This window comes from Hippoglossus hippoglossus, chromosome 13 (genome assembly GCF_009819705.1).
Source record: "Hippoglossus hippoglossus isolate fHipHip1 chromosome 13, fHipHip1.pri, whole genome shotgun sequence".
In the NCBI taxonomy this organism is placed as follows: domain Eukaryota; kingdom Metazoa; phylum Chordata; class Actinopteri; order Pleuronectiformes; family Pleuronectidae; genus Hippoglossus; species Hippoglossus hippoglossus.
The window spans coordinates 8,630,667-8,652,914 of record NC_047163.1 but is presented as its reverse complement, the minus strand read 5'-3'; the positions used below and the strand labels follow the sequence as shown (position 1 = coordinate 8,652,914).

The following is a 22,248-nucleotide window of genomic DNA, read 5'->3' as shown; positions in this document are numbered from 1 at the left end:
GACAGCACATGGGATGCTTTCAACACACTGGCAACCCACCTGTCAGGGCTTCCTTTGCATGCTGTGGTTTCTCTTTCTGTTTTTCAAAGAATATGGGTAATTGTGATAGCTAATAACTAACTAGGTGTGCGGATCCTAATGTGTTTGTCTGTAATCTAGCAAATTTACACACATATATTTGTCCAGTTCTTTTTTCTGCCTTTTTACTTAGTGCATTATGTGATAGGCTTATCTTACTGTCTTGTCATTTAGCATCTGGTGAAAAAGGGGACGTGATGAAATATAACCACAGTGTTGTATACCATACACCACATGAATTAGTCAATCTTTAAAGGAGTCTGGTCTTCTGAAAAGTGTCTGTAAGTATTATTGATAACCTTCACAGGTCTGACTGAGCCTGCACTGTTTTTGCAAAAAAAGCTAACTGGTGTGGTGGTAACCATCCTCATCCTTCTTGTCGTAAGCGTCCTTAATTACTTTGCAGTTGGAACGTTTTTGGAAGAGCATGGCACTGTTAAGAATGCAAATGGTTGGCTGTAATGGCTTAGCACAATTAGATGTGGCACGGATTAATGAGGTGCATCAGGGATGGCCTTGAATAACGCAGTTGTGTTGGTGGAGTACCAAGCATACCCTTATGACCAGTATTGTTGCCTCTTAGTACAAAGTGAAGAGTTTTCATGCTTCTGCCAGGGTCTGTATGGATTTTCTCTGGGTTTCCAAAGACATGAAAGACATTAATATATACTCCTGCTTTTAGGCCTGAGCACCAATCTTTAATACTTTTATGGTATCGACTTAAATGCTTTATAGATGTGATCCCATATTGCAAAAAGCCTTGTTGTTAAGGCATAAAGGAGTAAATCTCATCAGTGTCAGTTTCAGTTTGCCAATACGTACCCAACATGTTTGTACCAAGATCAAATACTGCTAGTGATTGGCCGTATTAAGTAACATAACATGAACACCCTGTCGAGGTAAAACTCTACGCTATGTGTAAAAAGGCCAAGGAGTTGGAAAATAAACCTAAATGTTTGTACCATGATGTGTAATGTAATTTTCTTGTTGAAATAAAATACATAATTGATACTGAAACAATTATCTTTAAGGAAACATCAAAGATTTTGAACGATACCCAGCCTTTCCAGCTATTGCGCCTTAACAGGGTTCTGGCCTCAGATCTGCAGCTTGTCCCCAGGCACTGCATTATGGTTGCCCAATCCCCCTAAATAGATAAGATAGGTCGCACTCATAGGACAAATTTTCCCATGGGTGACTTCTAAAGTATAACTAATTTTAAATAGGATAAAACAAATGAGCTCCTTAGTGGAGCATAGTTGACTCTTGTGTTAGGATCAAAGGGGTTTTATCCTGATGTGGTTAGCGAGGGACTGATTTTCTCGCAGGGCGATGCTCGGCACGTACTCATCAGAAAGATGATTTAAACTGATGGCATTTCGGTGGCAGATGTCTGGTTAGTTAGATGGCAAGATATCCTATGCATATAGATTCTCTCCGTGTATACAGCAAAAAGCACATTTAGAATGTCACTGTGAGGTTGAATTATTTTTTGCTGGGAAGCTCGCTACACAGACATAAGAAAACACTGGGTTATTATCTTTTTTATGTTTGGAAATTTAGGCTGTCAACACACTGCTAGAGTTGTCGTATGCTTCACTAACTGCAACATAAAGAAGCGGAAAAGAAAATGTATGATAAACTAAAATATTAACATGGTAATGGGAAAGGAAATATATAGAAAATGAATATAAATGAAAATGTCATATAAAGAGCAAAACCAAATAAATTCCTAAAAAGTCAACATCTACAAAACTAAAATAAACATTGAGAGAAAAGCCTCATATGCATACTATGTTTTATTTGTCTTTGATATCAATACTAAAATCATTTTCATTAAATGTTCACCATCATTAGATAGAGTTTGACTGATCGTGCAAAGGAAGTCACTTTCTTCAGTTTATCTTTGTGCTGCTCTCTTATTATTTCATTATTTTACAATCTGTTTGTTAGTCGGTGTTACATGTGTCCGAGCACATGCTGATTACATAACTTGCCCACCATCTTATTTAATTTTTTACATAAAACCTGTGAGGTTCATTTTCGTGGTTCAGTAGCGCCCACGTTCACCAAATGAAAACTCCACTTTAATTTAATTTAATTTAATTTAATTTAACAAGTTGCTGCTCCCTTCAGCAGCAGAGCAGAGTCACATCACAGATAAGCTGAATTTGATCATGTGACGAGAGGAGAGTTGACCGAGAAGGCGGAGGATTGGGTGTCAAAGTAGAAACGCCTATTTCATAAATATGTCAGAATTAACCTGAATGAATGGAGCCTGATAACATTAATGAGGCAATCTGCAAACTTTGTCTGATGGAGGTGACAGCATCTGGAGCTAACACTTCCCATCTTCACACACCTTCACCACATGAGAGAGGCTGCCCCAAGTGAAGTCTGACGTCAAGTATCTGAGTAAGCTCCTGACAGATACTGAGCCGACATGTCTTTTTTTGTCAAATGTAAAATCCTGGCTCTTTGTTTGTGGTTATGTTTAGACCAGTGTTAGTTTGGATAACCATCCAGTCAATAGGGAAATAGAGTTGAGCAGTTTTTCAATTGAGCCAGCATAAAAGGCTGTTAATCTGAGGCCTGTTTGATGCCCAGCCACTGTTTTGCTTTGATTTGATTGGATCCGTGTTAGAGGAAGTGTACGGTGGTCAGCAGGGACAAAATCGGAGAGCAGGCAAAGACCAGCTGAGGCATCATAATCTTGGCTGCTATGGTGGGCGACCCTTGTTTACTTAATGGCATTTGATTCTTGGCAGGTGTTAATTTCCGACTCTGTTAGTATGGGAGGTGGGACATCAGTATTTGATTGATTGCTGGTGGGTGATGTCCAAACGCTCAACTGCAGCCAACTGTGTTTATGCCAGCAAGCGAGGGGAAAAAAGATTTCTATGGTCAAAATTGGGCCTCTATCGACCATTTTTCTGCCTGTTATCAACGTGTTCACACAATTATCTTCCTTAGCTCTGTAACCTTTATGGCGACACCCTCATAGTGCGTTTTATTTGATTAATTAGTGCTTTTATCCAATTACTGTGTGGTCTGCCCTAATCTCCAATAGATCTGCATCGTCTTCCGCCATTCATAGATGACTCCAGAAGTAGCTGCACACACTGTGTCATCCTACACAACATAATGAGTACTCAAGTGCTGCCCTGCCTCTCTGCCCTGCCCCTGGCTCTGTCTGGCTGTATCTGAAATGGTGCATTCCCTCCTATTGATCCTCTTCCTGCTGGAGTCACAGGCAGGCTTATCCGGCTCGTCCCAGCTTGTCTGCCTTCTGAATGGACACACAGAGAGAGCTGTGTGCATGTGCCAGGCTTCGGGGTTCTGTGTAGTCTCAGGCAGCTTGTCGCTGAGTGGTCATTGTGGCTCCCTCCCTCCTGCCCTCCCGCCCTCCCAGTCTCCCACTTTTTGGCTCTTTGTTGTTACAGTAATAATTAGAGATGCATGAAATTCTGCCCAGTTTACACAGCATATGTGTATTATATTCTGCTAAACCTTAATGGCTTTCTCTCTGGTAGTGAGCAGGGCAGTTGCATTGTGGGTTTTTTCATGAGCGTGCGTCGTGACTAGCAGTAACAGGGAAGCCACCGGAGAAGCACTGTAATGATTAATGTGGAAGAATGAGTGTTATTTTGTGACAGACTGTGGTGATTCATTGTGTTCACAGAGATGTTAACATTTCAGGCATTGTTCATGCCACACAGACTCCCCATTCTTGTATGTAGTTGCCACACAGGATTCAAGTCGAAAATAAAAAACTCTTTGCTCAGTCCCCTAGAATTCAGTCTCCAAGAATCTTTCCATCTCACTGATTATGCATGTCTGTTTGAGACATGGTGACAGACTGTTCTCTCTCAGTCTTCGCACAAGTTGCATAGCTCTACTGGAGCCCAAAGCTGGATGAAAATCAAACTGGGAGTTTTTTGTCGTAATTATTATTTTCAGCATTACCCACCTGTCTCTCAAACAAAACATGTTTGTCATGGATTGCTGTATCTGGATTGTGTTAACATAATTGTCAGAATTATTTAATGAACGACAATTAATCTCTGTCCTGTTCTTTTTCCAGAGGCTTTCCCTCCCCTCTATTTGAGTTGTTCCTCCAAGCACAATTTCTGCATCTTCTTCTGGACTTGTTTCCACCCATCTAAATACTGACTCATTACAGGAGTACACAGCATGGCACGATGGGCCACAGACGCTCACCTCTCCGCCTCCCTGGGCTTTTGTTGTGTGGTGCACAGCTGAGGCAGATGCTGAAGAGCACTCACACTAAATTGCCTGAATGACGGTGGATTCTGTTGTGCTAAAGTGGAGTGCAGCGTAGCTCATTGAGTCGCAGCTTATCGTCCACTAAGAGAGGAAGAGTAATGTAGCTTAGACAGGCATATACCCATTAGAGAGAGTTCATTTTAACTCCTATTTTGGATTCACTTTGAGTCATGATGCTATTTAAAAGATCTTATAGAAACCATTGCAATGTCAGGGCAAAATGGTCTGTGTATTCTGGATTCATTATTTGTTATTTTCAGTAGTCTGCAAAATGCATTTGAAAGTGCCAGGTCTGGGAGAACGATGCAGCCATGTGCAGCTGCAAAGATTGGAGCAATATCTCTCTTAATCTCGATTTAGCTTGTGAATCCAATGTTGTTGTTGTTTTGCATCAGACTCAAGTGATGCATGTTGAAGCTCCTCACCCTCGGGGACAATAACCATAATTAGTCTCAGGATGTGACCAATCTCCCAAGATCAGGTGATCACTATTCTGCAGAAAATAACCTCTGCACTGTCTGGATTGAAGGCTAATTATTTGAATTGCTGATTAATAGATCAAATGTCTTAACATTTCTAAACTGCAATAATTTCATGATCCAATAATAAATTTAGCCAAACATCGGTTGGTTTTCGCTTCTTCAATTTGATCAGATATAAATCACAGTAACATGAAGACCCTTTTGGATTTTTGGACTGTTCATCTGACAAAACAAGACGGTGAAGGGTGTAGGTAGGTGTATGTGTGGATGGACACATACCTTGTACTCATTGCATCAGTGGGTGTAAATATCTTCTCCATTGTTACACTATTTGTGGTGAAAACAATTGATTAGTCAAGAGAACAATTGAACAGAGTAATCAATAATATATATATTCATTATTTGCAACCGTATGAAAATTCAGTTTCCCAACAGTATATATAAGTATTCAGAATGCTTGTTCTGTCAATAACTTGATAATGATATCTTAATAGTTTATTCCCATGTAAGACCGAGAAAAAGAGAAGTTGATTATCACTGTAGTTGTAGGCCAATTCTTCTTTTGCTCAACTAATTGATGAACTACTCATTTCAGCTCTAGTTTTCATGCCTTTGTTTTTGAGACAATATCTGTCCTGGACACAAAACATATTTGGTTACACCATGTTTCTACTCAGAGTTTGTAGATGTTAAATTGCTACTTTATAGCAATTTTTCCCGTGGACATCTTACAGGTCTAAATATAAGCGTTTGCTGTTGCTAAATGGCCAATAGTAGCTGTTTACATAGCAATCTTGCAGAATCGTTGCAAGTTCAATATCAAACATTATTCCTTAACGTGCCAAGAGCTGTCTCCAGCATTAAAAAGCAGCACCTTCATTAACTCTTGACCTACTCCTGTTTCTATAACTTATTTGCTTCTACTGAAGTGAGCTTGCTGACCAGCTATCCCTGACCTGGCTGGCCCGCTTCATCACCTTCAGATAGGTAGCGCTGCTCAGAGGGGCGTATTATAACCTCTTCATCAACGGCTGAATCTCTTGGCAAGTGACTGGTGCCACTTGGTCCCGACAAGAAACCATGTTTACTGGCAGAGAAAACTTAAATATAGCAGCTTTAATGTTGCAGACGGCATGGTTGAGGATTACAGATTTTTTTACGAATGTTAGGCTTTATTTTACAGTCAACTGTAAAGATACAGAGGAAATAAGGGGAGACAGAATAACCTGCAGCAGAAGTCCAGAGCCTGAATCACACTGGATGCTGCGGTCATGTGGCATGCACTCTAACCATTCGGCTAACAGAATGTTTTGATACATTTGTTTCCTGTATTTTATGTGAAATCTCTTCTTATCTTCTTATCAAACTCAAGTACATGGCACTACAACAATCGTTATTACAAAATAATGTCAGAATGATATTTATATTATACTTCAATATCACAAACACTTTTTATATGGCCTCTCTTCAACAACAAGAGTGTGAATCATCACCACTGTGGCAGCTCAGCTTCTGCTGCCTCGGCCTTTTATTCTAATGTGCCCTATTATGTAACTCATAAGTATGACCATTACGTCAGTATTGCAAGTGATATTTTACACATGCAATATTCTACTAGCATGAAGTAAATCCTGTTCTCTGTTGATGGTGTTATATTAATTTTCAAATGAATTAATTGATCAATCTTTTATAACTAAAAGGATTCAAGTCCATATGAATAAAATTGTAAGTCTCCTTGAATGTTGTAAATGCCACAGAAAGGAGATCTTTAAGAAATATTCATTTCTACAATAATTTTGAGAGAATAAGGCAGTTTATCAGTACTGATGGTTTATTTTGGGTTACCACAAAACCATTTAGCTTTAAGCTAATGCACAGATCTACTGTAATCTGCTCTATATGTTATACAGACCTATCAACTTCTAGGTTAAAAAATAATGCATAAATGAAATGCCCCATGTGTCCTAAGCTTGGCTGATACTGATGTCACGGTGTGGAGCTACAATAATGGAGCCTAGCATAAATTGTTAAACTTGCTCTATAAACATTGTGTGACTTCATGGAACAGCATTGCACAGGAGGGTTAAACAGCTTTCACATATTTATAGAATGTGCTCAAAGATTTTGGAGCATCAATACAACTAATGCTTTAGCCACTGCAAGCAATCGTTTGAAGCTGTGCACTGTAAAAACCTTTCAAAAAAACTTTTGAAAACCTCATCAATGTAAATAGTCGCTCCTCTGAGGCTGCACTGCTAGATCTAATCAGACAGGCATATACAAGAGGGAGGGAGAGAGAAGGAGAGAGGGAGGGAGATAGAGCAGTGATGTCAAAATGTGGGGAGATGGGAGCAGGGAAACACGTTTCCATGGCAACTAGTAGAAGTGAGTGTAACTGTGGTTGAGAGACATGAGCAGCAAGCAAATACTCACTTGTTCCTTAAAACTAGTAAGAAGTGATTACTCTCACTCTGGGTTTGCATTGTTACTTAAACAGTAATTTCAGTTTGTGTTCATTCTAGATTAAATGCTTTTTAATACATATGCTTGTTTTTTTCCACTGAGAATCACAATGTGTGAGGTTTGTGTTCTAAAACACTGGATGTTCATGCTGCCTGCTGCAGAATACACCTGACACGTTGCATACATTCTATTGGAATAGAAATATAAATACATTAATGCTTTTACCCAAACTGTCTTTCTACTGAGGGACTGCACTAAGGCTCCAATATACAAGGAAGCCATGAATCTGTTCAATGAGAAGAAGAGCTGCTCTTGACAGAGACGAGCAGACAGGGACACCCCCTGTTCCTTGAAGGCTGATTAATAATTGATAACTGATTAATTGTTTGTCAATGTTGATGGTTCTTTGGTGTGAGGTTTGGCTATTTTTTCATTCTTACATTACACTAAACTAAATTAAGGGTCTGACTTAATCACTGACCTGGGCCCGTAAACGTTTAAGCAGGGCAAAGGGGATGGTTGGTCTTCTATAAGATGAACCATCACCTTCTTTAAGAGATGACATGGGATCCCAGTATACCACTGATGTTGGGTGTTAAAAGAAAAGGTCTATTGGTCGTATACAGAAAACAATTTGAAGACATCACCCTGAATCATTTTTCACGTTTTGTAAAAGACCCAACAACTAATTCATTAATTGAAAAAGCTTAATTGATAATGCCAATAATAATTAGTGGCAGTATGCCTAATACACATTTTATTATAATCCCAGAATGACCCACTAGTTGTAAGTGGTTTATTTTAATTTCAATACAACATGGTGGACTTAGTGGAAGAGAATCCATTCCTTAGGGTTTAGCAGATTATTCACTTGCTTTTGTATTTTCTATGTACTCTCTGTTTTTATATGTAGTTTTCAATTTTATTTTCATAATGCACTTTGGTAACTGTGGTTGCTTTAAACGTGAATATTATAATCAATTTAGATCCACCTAAATCCTACAGACTGGTCCTTAAAGAAACTAAATTGTTGTGACCTTGCTCCAGTGACAGATATGTGTCATGAGTTTTGTGTTTGTAAAGTATAAGCCAAGAGTCAAACCGGAGACCTGCTGCGTGAGGACATGTATGTTCATGTGGCGCGCACCTCAACCATTCGGCTTTTAGGCTGCCCCCATGTTTTTTGTTTGTAATAATGAAATAATGCTATAAATCAGCCAGTGTGGGTGAGTTTTTGGCTGCTTTTCTTTGCCAGTAGGTGTGGGACAAATCATCATCATTGTGATATATTGTGATTCTGTCTCCCTTGCAATACATTATAAACGTACTGGCACCATTACTGAGGCAGAGGCACTTCATTCCTGCAGACATTTGACCTCTAAAATGATTTTCTTGCCGACAGTTCAGACACCACCAGTGAAAGGCTTTTAAAAAGGTCTTCAATTATTCTGATACACACCTTATAACCTCAACAGCCTATAAAACAGTGTGAGGCTCAATATACCAACAATATAGATTTGATTCCCTCATTTAATTATATAATTTTGCCTTATAAGATGCTCTCTTTGGTTACATGTAGACAGATAGTTATTTGGGATATATCATATCACAGAACCCACTGTGTTGTAATATACTGCTGTGACATTACTATTGGCATCTGTAATTTAAACACTATTTTAGTATTGATACACAGCCCAGCCTGACTAAATAGAAACCTTCAATTTGAAGGACAGATCAGATTCTGTTGTTTATTTTAGATTACACATAGTTAGGATAGGGTTTAACTGTGACTGTCAGTTGGCAGGCTTAAAGTTTAAGTGTGTGTGTGTGTGTGCGTGTTTGTGTGTGTGTGAGTGCGTGCGCGCGCGAGTGTGTGCGTGTATTACGCTGGCAGAATAGATAATGAGCTTAATCCCACACGGCAAGTGAAGCAAGTCACGGCTGGGGTTAAGGCTTACTACAACATCCAGTAGCACAGGCTGCAGCACCCGAGGTGTTGTTCTAAGATAACTACAGAGGCTAGAGGAAAGAGGCCAGGCTCTGCATTAATTCTCATCTATATGGTGTCCTTACTCTTCAAATTTTATCAGTTACTTTGAACATAACCGTGGAAAGAGTATTCCCATGGGGAACTTAAACATAAGGTAAAAGCCGAGCTAGCAAGGATGGCTTTAGACTACGTGAGACTATTTAAAGCTCTTCATCTGCAACCGCTGATTACTGAAGCTCAAGGACATCAATGTACATCATTTTCATTCATGAAATAGCCCCTTACCACAATCATTACAGAGAAACAAACACCCACACATGTTCAAGCGAATCTGCATGTTACTGGTTATAAGTAGCTCAATGGCCCATGGCTGTGCTCAAGAAATCCTTAACATGACCCTTAAATAGAACCTCAAAGACGACTGGAGTTAGAAGTGAGAAGGATTCAATATTCTCCATGTTGCTATACATTTAATGAGATTCATATAAGATATAAAACACTAAGCTATTGTGGATGACCTACAGAGACATGAATTATTGACACTGTAAGCTGTCTCCTATAGTCATGATCAGCCTGCATCCAAATATGACATTGCCCTCAGCAACAGTAAATCTTACATCACAAATGAACTGCTAATGTCAGAGCCACAGTTCTCGTGCTGCATTCAAATTCGCGTTGTGCCTTTCCCTTACATTTGGAAACAGGAAAACAGACAAACACTCCATTTATTGCTGGTCTTTTCTTGGTATTTCTCTTGGTCTTGTGGTCGAATTTAGGCAGGCCACAATTCTCTGCTCATGCTGGTGTCATCTGCCAGGTTTATTTCAGCCTGCACACATGGTGTGATTGTAAATAAGGCTAGCATTCTTCATTTATTTTTTGGCAGCAGATCTTGAGGGTTCCAACCATGTTCTCCATCCAAAATTGTTAATGTCTTGGCTTTTAGATTTATTTATCCCTATTAAATACTGATGTTGAATGAAATCTATAGCCTCTCAGACGTAGAGCTGTAACTCGTCTTTGAATGTTTGGAGTCGATCTCCCTGACATTATCCTAATAAAGGAAAACTCTACTTGGTCTGTTGTCAATGGCTCTGTAATTATTGCAAGATGCCTTTTCACTTTATCAGGTTCCCGCTTTCATTTAAAGTCTAATAGATGGTCAACAGATGCTGATTTTGATGGGAAGAGAATTGGGCTTTTTCATCTGAGTCCAGTTTCTGTTAAAGCAAAGTGTTTAGATGAAGAGCACCCGTCTGAAGACGTATTTTAATTTGGAATGTCAAGTTTAACTGCAGGGAGATTGCGTGTTTTCCCGGAACTAGGTCACTCTTAACTACTTGAATTGTTATTCTCTGTAGGTCTTTTAACCAGTCTGGTATTGTGGGCCTTAAAAACCTAACACAAATTTGAGCATATAACTCAGTAAAACTGCTTGTATGCAAGATTTATAAGCCTACGGTTAGGTTATCCAATTAGTGGCACATAGCACCTTCTGAAAACTTGGGGCTGTCTTCCCTTCTACTCATCTTTAAGTCTGTGTTCCAGTATTAATACAAAACTATACTGTCAATTTTCTTCCATGGAACTCTGGTAAAATTTAAGTAAGAGTGTAGAGTAATGTTACTGTAGGTTTTAGTGGTGATTATCAGTTCAGAGAAATAAGCAGTTTAGTGGCTGGGTTTTTAATATGGTTAAAAAACCAATATTATTCTACTTTGAATTTAAATGGTCATATATTTTTTATAAATCAGTATATTTTGTTTAAAAATTTTGAAATATATATTTTTTTCCTTGTACAAATTGATTTTTGGAATTCACTAACACAATTTTAATATATTTGAAATGTATGCCATTCTGCATTCTCCTTTTTAGAAACCATATATGTGGGAATTGATAGTATTGATTTTGTGAACACATTAGTATCTAAAAGACAGGCAGAAAGCAGTGCATTATGAAACACCTCTGGCTCAATAGAGATAATGACACACCCTTGATATTGATTGGCATATGGCAAAATCAATTACAACCAAGATTCTGCAGCCATGCTTGCAGCATATGAGGCTATAATTAGCACAACATGTGCAAAATGTTAACATGAACATGCAGACATTCTCAACAATGAAAATGGTAACATGCTGTTGCTCATCGGATGTTAGCAGGTGTTTAGTGCAGCTGAAGGTGATGGGTTATCATAAACCAATGTTTTGGAGAAAGTGCACAGAATTTCATGGAAATGGTTCTCTAGGCATTTCACTAAACACCACAAAAATGAACCACATTGAGGCATTAAAGGATTGGAATGGCCTCATAAGTCAAGACATTTCATTATTTGTACCATGTCTCAGCCATGTCTTTGCAAATGTACACTGCAATGGCAGCTGTTACCTCCTTCCAGTTTAGTGATTTTTTGCCATATGGTGCACTGCGAGCAAAAGCTTCCTGCGAAATCTGAGTATGGGGCTTGTTTTGTGCACGACTGCTGTTGTGGCTCATATCTGTTGACTCTCTGTAATGTTTCACGTGATTCTTACATAGGTGATAACAGAGGTTGTAGGTGTTTGAGGCTGTTGTCAGGACCATAATTAGCAAAGTATGATTTTCTGGTCATTTCAGAATTTTCAGACCCATACAATGTTGTACATGTGATAAAAGAAGTCCCTCTGTTATGTATGAGCTCCTTGTTTTGTGTTGACTGATAGGATCCCTCTTGATTGAAATTGTCATGTGTTGGGGGATCCTCTCCATAGTCGGATCATCGGGGGAGTAGAGAGAGCTCAGCACGTAGGATATGTAAGCTACCCTATATCCTGAGCTCTTTCTAGGAGCAGGGGAGGCTGATAAAAACAGCCCTACTCGAGGATAAATCAGAAGATCAACATCAATCCCTCCATCTATTATCTATACAGCTTATCATTTAAGGGTTGCAGGGGGGCTGGAGCCAATTGAGCTGGAGCTCACATTGGCTGAGAAGAAGATCATCAAACATGAATGTCTTCAAAATTAGAATAGTCTACCCTGTAGTTAAGTTTTTGTCTGGACCAACACGGTGGACCAAGAGACCAACACTGCTGTCCTTCGAGCTACTCCCTAAGCATGGCAAAAAAATGCAGTTCCAAATGAAGGAATTATGATATTGTTACATTAATTGGTAACAATGTTTAAAAATTTGTGCTTCAGGCGAAAATGCCTTTTTCCCGTGACGAAAGTCTGCCTAATGAATTAAGACTAAAAGAAGCGTACAGCGTATGTAATTCTCAACACAATGTAATCCTCTTTTTTTCTCCACTGCTTGCTCCTTTAACTTCTATTATGTGGAGACCCCATGCAGGCTCTGCCCTACTAGGTTTTAAAATGCCTTGGTTTCAAGGGATTCATGTTCTTATTAGATTTCTAAGACACACAGTTCCTTCCTGTAATTTGGCCACCCCCTCCCTGCTTTGGAAGAGTTTTTCCGTGAAACTGGACTTGAGTTTGCTGTCGCTTGTTAGACTCTGTAATATATGAAAAAGTGAGGTGTTTGTCGGAGAGCAATTACCCTGTCCTCTTGTACCTTACTTTGTGAAAAGAGAAAGAGGAGCTGCCACTCTGCTTTTGATCTGAGAGAAACAATTAATGCGTGGGCTAGAAAATAATTTAATGTGTAAAACTGTGGGTGTTCTTGTATTTTTAATGTTCTACTGAACATGGAGAAATGATTTAGCGAGAGGCAGGGAAGAGGATGAGAGATCATGTGATGGAAATTCCCTTTGGCACCTTCATCATCGAGTGTCAGCTTGGAAGATATGAGAACCGTTTTGCATTGTTGGTTTTAATTTAGGAAAAGCAGTGTTGGGAAGTTTACTGACAGCGTTTACAAGCTGTCTTTCTGTTTTATGACATTTAGTCAATGCTAATTTTGATCTAGTTAGATGAAAGTTTCGGATATTCAAACACTTGATAGAATTTTCTTTCATGTTGTAAATGTTCCTGTTTCTCCATTATTTAGCTGTAAATGTTAGGATTATACTGTAGATTGAGTCATTAGTCAATTAAAAAAATAACCCATATATTCATGGAGGTTATAATGTACAGTTTTGGTTTAAACTGTTTTAGTCTGTTGATTCAGCTTTATGTATATGAATTGTCTTGTAAGTGGTTCTTGTTGTATTTGATTTACCCTATCTGACATTTTCAGATGGTAAGAAAACGCTAAACAATCTGGCCTTTAAGAGGGCAAGGTTTTTGCAGGGCTGTAACTAGGGCTGGGCGATAAACAATGAAGATAATTATCGCGAAATAACATTTCCTCGATTGAAATATAAGAGATGGTCCATACAATGTTGATAGAGCTCATTCCATCTTTGACAGAAAACATGAACAGCCAATGATAATGAGAATAGCGCTGTGCAGAACCAATCATGTGGCTGGAATAGAGATACAGCCATGTCAGGTCAGGTTGACACACACAGCGGAAAGCGTAGGAGTAGCAGCCGGCAGCAGCACACATGCTAATGTTTGGGCTACCGCAGCCGTGCACAACAGTATATCAGGAGAGGGAGCGAGATAAAAGAGAAAATGACGACATCAAATGTTAACGAAAACTTGAGCGACAGCGTCACCGAAGAAGACATCCCACGGACACAGCCCAAGGCTCCAGAGACGAGGACATTGTTGAAAAGAAGGGTCAGAGCAATTCGGTAGTGTGGAGATATTATGGCTATTTAAAGTCCGACAAGGAGCAGAATAGCGTGCACTGCAAATTGTGGAAAGCATGTTCCCACAAAGACAGCTCCTACCACCAATCTTTTTACCATCTGAAGCAGAAATGACAGAAATAGTGATTTGATTTATATATATCAATATCGACTAATATGAAAGAATGATCGTGATTCTTTTCCATATCGCCCAGCCCAAAACTGTATTCGTTATACTTAGATGCAACATATAAACTGGCATCTGTGTGTGCAATATATCCATGGCTTTATAAAACACATGAATAATTTTTGCTCTCAATTTCCTCCTCAAATGAAATGCTTTTGTAAGCATTTTGTATATTCCAGCATGATTCTGCAGCCTCTGCATTACACTGATATATTACAGAGTATACACTAAATCCTGAACTTCTGATCTTCGTTCAGTTTTGACTGCACAGGAATCTCTAACGATTCATGGATGTATATAATGAAGCTCATTTAATTTGACCTTCATTCAGGTTTTTACTTAATTGGACTTTTTATAATAGGTTTATGACACAAGTGCTGAACATATAGATTTTCTTTTTTTGAGTTCCTGTATTTTCTTTCTCCGTATTATGTTCTGGTTTCAGCCATTGTTTTTGTTTGTTTTGTTTAATAATGGTGCTTTTTCCTGGATTGTGAATCAGTGTTTGTGTAAAGTGCGTCCCGACATTGGATGTGATAATGGGCTGTACAAATACACTTCCCCCGACTTAAATAATCATCATCATGCCTCCACTGCAAATGAGTTGCCTGTTTGTTTGCCTAAATGAATACCAACCGTACTTATTTCCACGGCACAATTAGAACAAAAGGGTTATCCATAAAATTAGCATAACATTGTTTTAGTTAGAATGGGGATAATTTGACAGCAGAGACAGTGAAACACCACAGTGTGCTTCACCCTAACACTGGCTCTGATGAGATATGATGGATTTTAGTCTGTAGCAAACTATACGTGGTAGATATAAAATAAAGTGTTGGATTTCTACCTTTTGATAAAACTGGAATCTAAGTATGAATAATGGATTTTTTTTGAGTGCAACGAAAGTATTATCACTATTATCTACTGGTTTCCCTGTGCTTTATTGACTGTGTGCCTTGGATATTTTTATTCCACTATTAGTTTTTTTTAAATCAATCGGTAATTGATTATTTGATTGATTCACAATAAGTACCGTAAATCCTACACTAAAGCCACTTAATGTACATTTTACTCTGAGTAGTTGCCTGCATGATGCAACCACTTGCACTCTGTGTTTTTTGTTTTTTCTTTGTTCCCATAGTGACCAAGTGGGCAAATCAAAAAGAAATCATACGCCAAACATATACTATAAATAGATAGATGAAATGATTCGATTTTGGTGCCTGGGGGTCAAAGGTCAAGGTCACAGTGACCTCATGTTACTTTGAATGAGACATATTAGGACGGCCCATAGGGAATTTCATTACATCTGGCACGATTCACTTGGACTCACTGATAAATTTATTAGATTTCAGTTGTCAAAGGTCAAGGCGGCTTCAAAAAACATGTTTTTGGCCTTTTATCTCAAAAGGGAATTTCCTCAACTTTTGATCAGTTGTCACTTGACTCCAAGACAAAGTGATTATTTTTCATTTGTCAAAGGTTACAGTGACCTTTATATGAATCTGGAACAAAAAGTATGTAGAAACTGCACTGGTTGGTGGAGGCATACAACCGCAGAGCGGAAATTCTAGTTGTTTGTAACAAGTTAGTCATTCCTGCTCTCTCTCTAAAACATTTAGTTTTATGTGTTAGAGCTTCAGTATTTAAGCCCAGTAATTTTCAATACGTTTAAAGAGGATATTTAGGGTTTTAAGTAAATCTAAAAGTAAGAATTAGACGGAAGCTTTAATTAACAATCGGATTCAAATAATGACGTGTTGATGTGTTAACAGCTACAGGGCTCATACATTTTATAGCTCCAATGCACTAGAATTAACCAACCATTGTAAAGTAAACAAACATCAAAGGTCAGAACATCAATTAAGGGATTAGAAATGTTTTTGAAATGCGACAAAAGTAAATCAATTACTGCCTTTTCGCCTCATGTGTTGGCATTAAAGAAAACATTTGACGTTTTCTTTCCTCATGTCAATTAACTCTATGTGCCCACACCCGCCCTGATCTCCAGTGGTCTATACACGTTCACACATTCTTACTCATGTATTATATACAGCAGGATTTTGGGCCCCATTTAATCACACTCCCTAGACAACCACAGGAACTCTGAACACTCCTCTGGGAGATTCTGCAGGAAACAAGTGAAGCTTTGTTCTAATTAAGCGCAGAAGAGTTTCAGACCATTCTTCTGTCTGTTTCAAATAACAAAAATCTGTTTTTTCATTTGGTTTTTGATGAAGTGAAGGCTGTCACTGAGAGCCGCAGTACATTTATCTTGCTAGACACAGCATGGTTTCCCAAGTCTTTTAAAGCATCTTAAATATAAAGTCCCTCAAAGTGAATTGGCAGCACAGCATCGGTAAGAACCAATGCTGTGCACTTTGAATGTTAACTGAATAATTTCAGTGATGCTTGATGTCATTAGTCTTGAAAGGACAAGAAGACTGCAGGCAAAAGGGGAAAAGGGAATGTCCATGTCTTTGGTAATTGGGCTGTGCAAGTCATAGCTGGCAAAGTCAGTTTCTTGATGTACACGACCATTGTTTTCTGCAGATTTTATTTCCTTTTTCGGACAATGAAAATATTGATGCATGTTTAAAGATATGGATGTCACCTACAGGCTGAGAATATAGTAGCTACTGTAAACCAGAATTAGGTTATTTTTTTATATTTATATATTTTATTTATTTATAATTTGTAAGTTTTTAAGAATTTCCTTCATGGTTGGATGGGTCATTTATTATGTTTAGCATCTTTCTGATTTTGTGTTGTATGTTTTTTCTCTTGTAGTGTCACTGGAAGTGCAGATCACACCAAGTCACGGTGAGATTAGCCTGGGGGAGTCCAAATTCTTCATGTGTGAGGGTAAGTATATCAAACCGTCCCGACTATTGTCCTTTTAACTGCTTAAAGATCAGCAGGTTAGTCAATACAAACCCAACATCCAACTATTACAACTGTATTTCAAATTTCAAACACCACGTATGAAATAATAACACATTTAGAATGTGAAATAAAATGGTGTCTCAGGTTTAAATATTTCACTTTGATAGGGCTTCAAAGAAGAAATGCACACGGGCACACAAACACGTGTGTGTGTATATATATATATAGTTCTGTCTTATACCTGCCATCCTTTAATTACCAAACCACCAAGGTGCAAGTGACTTTTTAAGGGAATGTGAGAATCCACTCTGGTTGTTTTACCCAGAAGACACCCATTATTAATTAAAAGACTGAGTACAACCCTTTTGATCCAAGCGCCTGGTGCAGTGACCTTAAAGTAAACATGCTCTTAACGCGCTGATACCATGGACTTTAAACCATGTGCATGGATTGTTAAAGAAGAGCCAATATAACTGGCACTTAAAGGCAAGGCAGATTTATTTATAGAGCATGTTTCAAACACGAATCAGAGGTAAATCAAAGTGCCTCTCATATAGGCAGAGACATGATATTCAGACCCAACAAACAATTCAACTCAGAACAAAATCTATAAAAATAGATAATTAGATTGATGAATAAATACATTTGGATAAAAGACAAATAGACAGAAAATAATAGTATACAGTTAAAGTGCTGTTAATTGCAGTAATAGGTTGTTAGGAGCCCCAAATGCAACAAAGGATATGAAAGTGCAGTGTAGAAATCAATCAATCAAAGAGACAGGGTGCCAGGGTATTTCTTAGAGGAGATTAGAAATGTATAAAACGCTTGAGATAATTTGAATAATTTAAATAAGTAAATGGCATCAGTGCACGGACTAATACTATAATAATACAGAGAACTAGTACAAGTACTCCCCAAACGTGCATTCTTTTGCAAAACTGCATCACTTCACAACACATTATTTAAAAACCTTTAGCGGTGATTTAAAGGTCTGGGATGTTTATCACGTATCCATGCAGCTCCCTTAATGTTCTCTTTCCTATTGCTGTCCCCATTGGTTTATAGTGTCATTTAAAATGTATGAACCAGAGCCGTCTGTTCATGCAGAAGAATATCCAAAGCCACAGTGTTGAGTCTGTGGACACTGGTTGACTTCACTGATGTTTAATGTGCACCTTTACAAATGCTTGTTTTCTTATGTGCTGCTCCTCACTGTGCCCTCAGCTGTCGGTGTTGCCAAGCACATAGACTGGTTTGGACCGAGCGGCGACAGGATAGAACCGAACAGACCCGACATAACGGTAACCCGTAACGATGAGTCATCCTCCACCCTCACACTGTATAAAGCTGGGACTGAGAATGCGGGGACATACAAGTGTGTCGCTACCAATGGAGACCAGCAAGGGGAGTCGACCGTTAAAGTGAAAATCTTTCGTAAGTTTTTCTCCCACCTTACACACCCTGCAAATTATTGAGCGGTACAAGCACATAGGGAACAAAAATCTTGTTTATTGAACTCATAGTATTTTATTGACTGCTCAGGGGCAACACATTACTCTTTTTCTTTTCAAGTGAGGTTAGATTTTTCATCAGTTCAATAAACGGTCGGAAGACCATTAGAGGGCTGCTTAATGATCCTGTCTGTTGTGCAGTTCTTGTGAGTAATGGCTTTTATTTTCCATGAATGCCAAACATCAGAAAATATCCATCAGCGGCAAAATCCCGTAATTTCCCAAACAGACCTGTCGTGTTATTTCAGTGTTTGAATGTTTTTAGACAATGCATAGAATCAATATATGGTGTCTATTTCAAAATGAGACAGAAGTTCTATTCTTCAGCTTTTTCTTAACAATGAGCGTTTGTCTCAGTAAGTGTTTAGAAAATCATTGAATTATATTTTTTGGGCATTTTTTTGGCGAAGCACCTTATTGTTGTCAACTCACAAAATCACACACAGTCACATTAAGCAAGTTATTACCATAGTCAGACCAGTTATACACATTCCAACTATAGCAAAGAAAATAGCTGCAGCAAGTAATATTTAAAAAATTAATTCTCACCCACAGTTTTATTGTGTGACACAGTATGTGAATACAAATCTATTCAGAACAGTCGTAAAAAGTGCACTTTTTGATGACACCTAAAATCAATGTGTAAAATATGTGTTTTGCATGTTTTGTTACAGAAAAAATCACCTTCACGAATGTTCCCTCACCCCAAGAGTTTACTGAAAGAGACAATGCCGACATCGTTTGTGACGTGGTCAGTTCCCCTCCTCCCACTGTCATCTGGAGATATAAAGGATCAAGAATACAGATGGAGAAAGATGGTAAGATGTCTCTGAATGGATCATATGTCAGTCTGTTGAGATGTGTTCTTGAATATGTTTAAACGTAGTTAGAAAAACTAACTCTAACCAACTCCTCTCACATTGAAGTATTGTTATATAATTAGTTTTCATAAAATCTCTTCATATCTATCATATTAGAATAAAAGCTTTGTGATGCTAGTTCTATTTCTTTTTAAAAAGTTAAAATTTGAGTTTTTAAATCAGGGAAGTATCAAGGTAGTCATACAATTTGGTAAATAACAATGTAATGTGGCCGAATAAACATAATGGCAGTTTTGTATTGTCAGCAAAGAATTGAAGAAAACTCTTAATCAAACCAACATAAACAACATGTAAAGAAAATATAATTGTTGTAACTGTAATAGACACAGGCTTCTTCATAATAGAAGACTAGATGATCAAAAAACAACCACAAGTGATACTGGATATGTAAATTCAACAGTGTCAGTGACTGGATATGGTTCACATCGGCTTCTGCAGCCATTATTCTCCGGGGTTTGTGCTTCCAGAGGAAAAAAATAATTTGATTTTGAATTTGAAAAAATACAATTGACTCTGTGTTCTTCACCCTTCACACTGAACAATATCATTATGTGTATGGTATTACTCACTGGAAAATAATAACACAAGCATGTTTATAAGTTGTAATCGTATTTTTAGTAACTACATGATTAAATTTATTCAGTTCACATTTCATCTGAAAACTGAAGGGGGTTCTTGTGGGCTTTGCACATATTTCTTTTTTTTAAATAGTTATATAAAATGTAATGTGCCCAAAATAGTCTGTTATCTGTTGCAATTCATTATATCAACCTCAGACCAGCAAAAATAAATCATACACTGGTTTGCCATGACATTAAAACTGGTACCTGGTTTAATTGCAGTTTCTTTATGTATTTCCTTTTAATGAAGCCGTGAAGCCATTGGAAATTATTGAACCTATAAAATCACTTGACTGATGGTTCATATCAACTTACTTGAAACAGGTCAAGGGTTTACACAGAGATGCCACAACATTCAAACCAGTTACCAGTTTTAATCTTGTAGCTGATTGATGTGTACCTCTCACTAATGTTGCTCAAGGAAAATGCATACATTCAACATTATGTTTTGTAATGATAAAAATGCAATACAAAGTGACTAACAAAAACAAGTTGTGGAGGTGAGGGTGCTCTCCCAGCCCCCTCACCTCCACACAAGTGTTGTCGGACAAATATACTAAAGTCGGACAAGAGTTTACTTTATTTACTGTGTTTCTTTATATCACTCTGTAACCTCCTGGTAACATAGCAGCAGCTGTTCATCCTCAAATACGTCAAGTTATTGACTTTTCCCTGATTCTTCAAATATCTAACAGTGAATTCACTCTCTTCTTCCTTTCAGTTCGCTTTAAGGTGCTGAGCAACAATCACCTTCAGATCCGTGGCATAAAGAAGACGGATGAGGGCTCATACACCTGTGAGGGTCGCCTCATGGCCCGCGGCGAGATTGATCTGCGGGTCATCAAGGTCGTGGTGAACGGTTAGCGGCCTTTTACCCCTCACTATTACCTCTTCCTTTTTGTTCCTGTGTGCGTGCTTTTGTCCGGCAGGTGTCCCATAATGCTTAAATAAGCTGCCGATCCTTAGAGGCGGCCAGGCTCAACATCAATGTGGAAACAGTTGCCCAGAGCAACCGTGTATCAAAGATGTTTCATGCTAATGAAGTCGGTTTCCTGCAACTTCTGAGCCCGGCACATAAGAGTGCCTAAAATAAGTGCTCTGAAATGTGTCGCTGCTTCTGTTTCTGTTTCCCTCCTGCTGTTTGTCTATGTATCTATCTGCAGATATGTATGTTCTGCGTCTATCTACCAGTTTATTTTCTCTCTCTCTCTCTCTGACTTAGTGCTCCCGACCATCAGGGTATGGCAGTCAGAGGTGAATGCCACAGCAGATGTCGGGCAGCCTGCCATGTTGACTTGTGCTGCCGATGGCTTTCCTGAACCCATGGTGACATGGACAAGGTAAAACTCTGCTAACAACCTGAGATACAAATACTTGCAGTTACAGTTGCAGGAGCACTTATCACATGCTAAAAGAGCGTCCCAATAAAAAATAGCCCTGTTTATGTCAGACACACTGACTGCATCATGGGTGTGTGACGCTCGCTGAATGCCTGTTTTCATTTTGTCCCCCATGTTGTTAACAGGTTTGAGCAGCTACACAGTCTACACCTCACTGCTGCAGCACTTCATCTGGAGTTTCTGTGTCTCACCAATTTCTCACATGTGACGCACACGGTTTCCCGGCTAAAATAGATGAGGAAAAGATCAGTTGATCGTTGAATTGACGTCATTCCAGCAACACTACATAAGACTGACACATTTCACTCCAGTGTCAGTGTCTAGGCTATATCTACACGTCACAGTTACATAAATAAAAACATAAAATACATATATATAATTATATAAGTAACCATCTCAGCAATTTCGTGCTTTTTACAGGACAAAGTGAAGTTCATATGTGTGCTATATAGTCATCGGGTAGAAACCCATTTTTGCTACAATTATATTATTTGATATATTTTTACAAGTGGAGAAAAGTATTTTTTCTGGTGTGATCAATTTCTTTACATCACACTTCAACTTGTCAGTGATTGTTTATCGAACAATACTAGCAGGTGTATAAGGCTGTTCTCAGGTCTGTCAAATAGTTAACCAAGACGGTCAGCTTCTGTTGGCACTGGAGCAAATGTCAGCAGATCACCAAAGTCAAGATATTTTAGTCTAGACCATAAGGGTGAAATAACCAACAGACGGACCAGTCACTAAACCAAGCTGTGTTTTCAGTTAAAAATAATGTTTTGAC

At 38.4% G+C, this 22,248-nt stretch overlaps 1 protein-coding gene across 12 annotated transcripts in view; it reads left to right on the top strand.

Moving 5' to 3' along the window:
* ncam1b (neural cell adhesion molecule 1b) overlaps positions 1 to 22,248 on the top strand; it is a 71,098-nt gene that overhangs the window by 16,046 nt on the left and 32,804 nt on the right. For all 12 annotated transcript variants that reach the window (XM_034605447.1, XM_034605446.1, XM_034605443.1 and 9 more), the window contains exons 2-6: positions 16,954 to 17,028; positions 18,277 to 18,486; positions 19,238 to 19,381; positions 20,786 to 20,923; positions 21,287 to 21,404. In XM_034605447.1, coding sequence (XP_034461338.1) covers positions 16,954 to 17,028; positions 18,277 to 18,486; positions 19,238 to 19,381; positions 20,786 to 20,923; positions 21,287 to 21,404 — 685 coding nt within the window. The remainder of the gene's footprint in view (positions 1 to 16,953; positions 17,029 to 18,276; positions 18,487 to 19,237; positions 19,382 to 20,785; positions 20,924 to 21,286; positions 21,405 to 22,248) is intronic.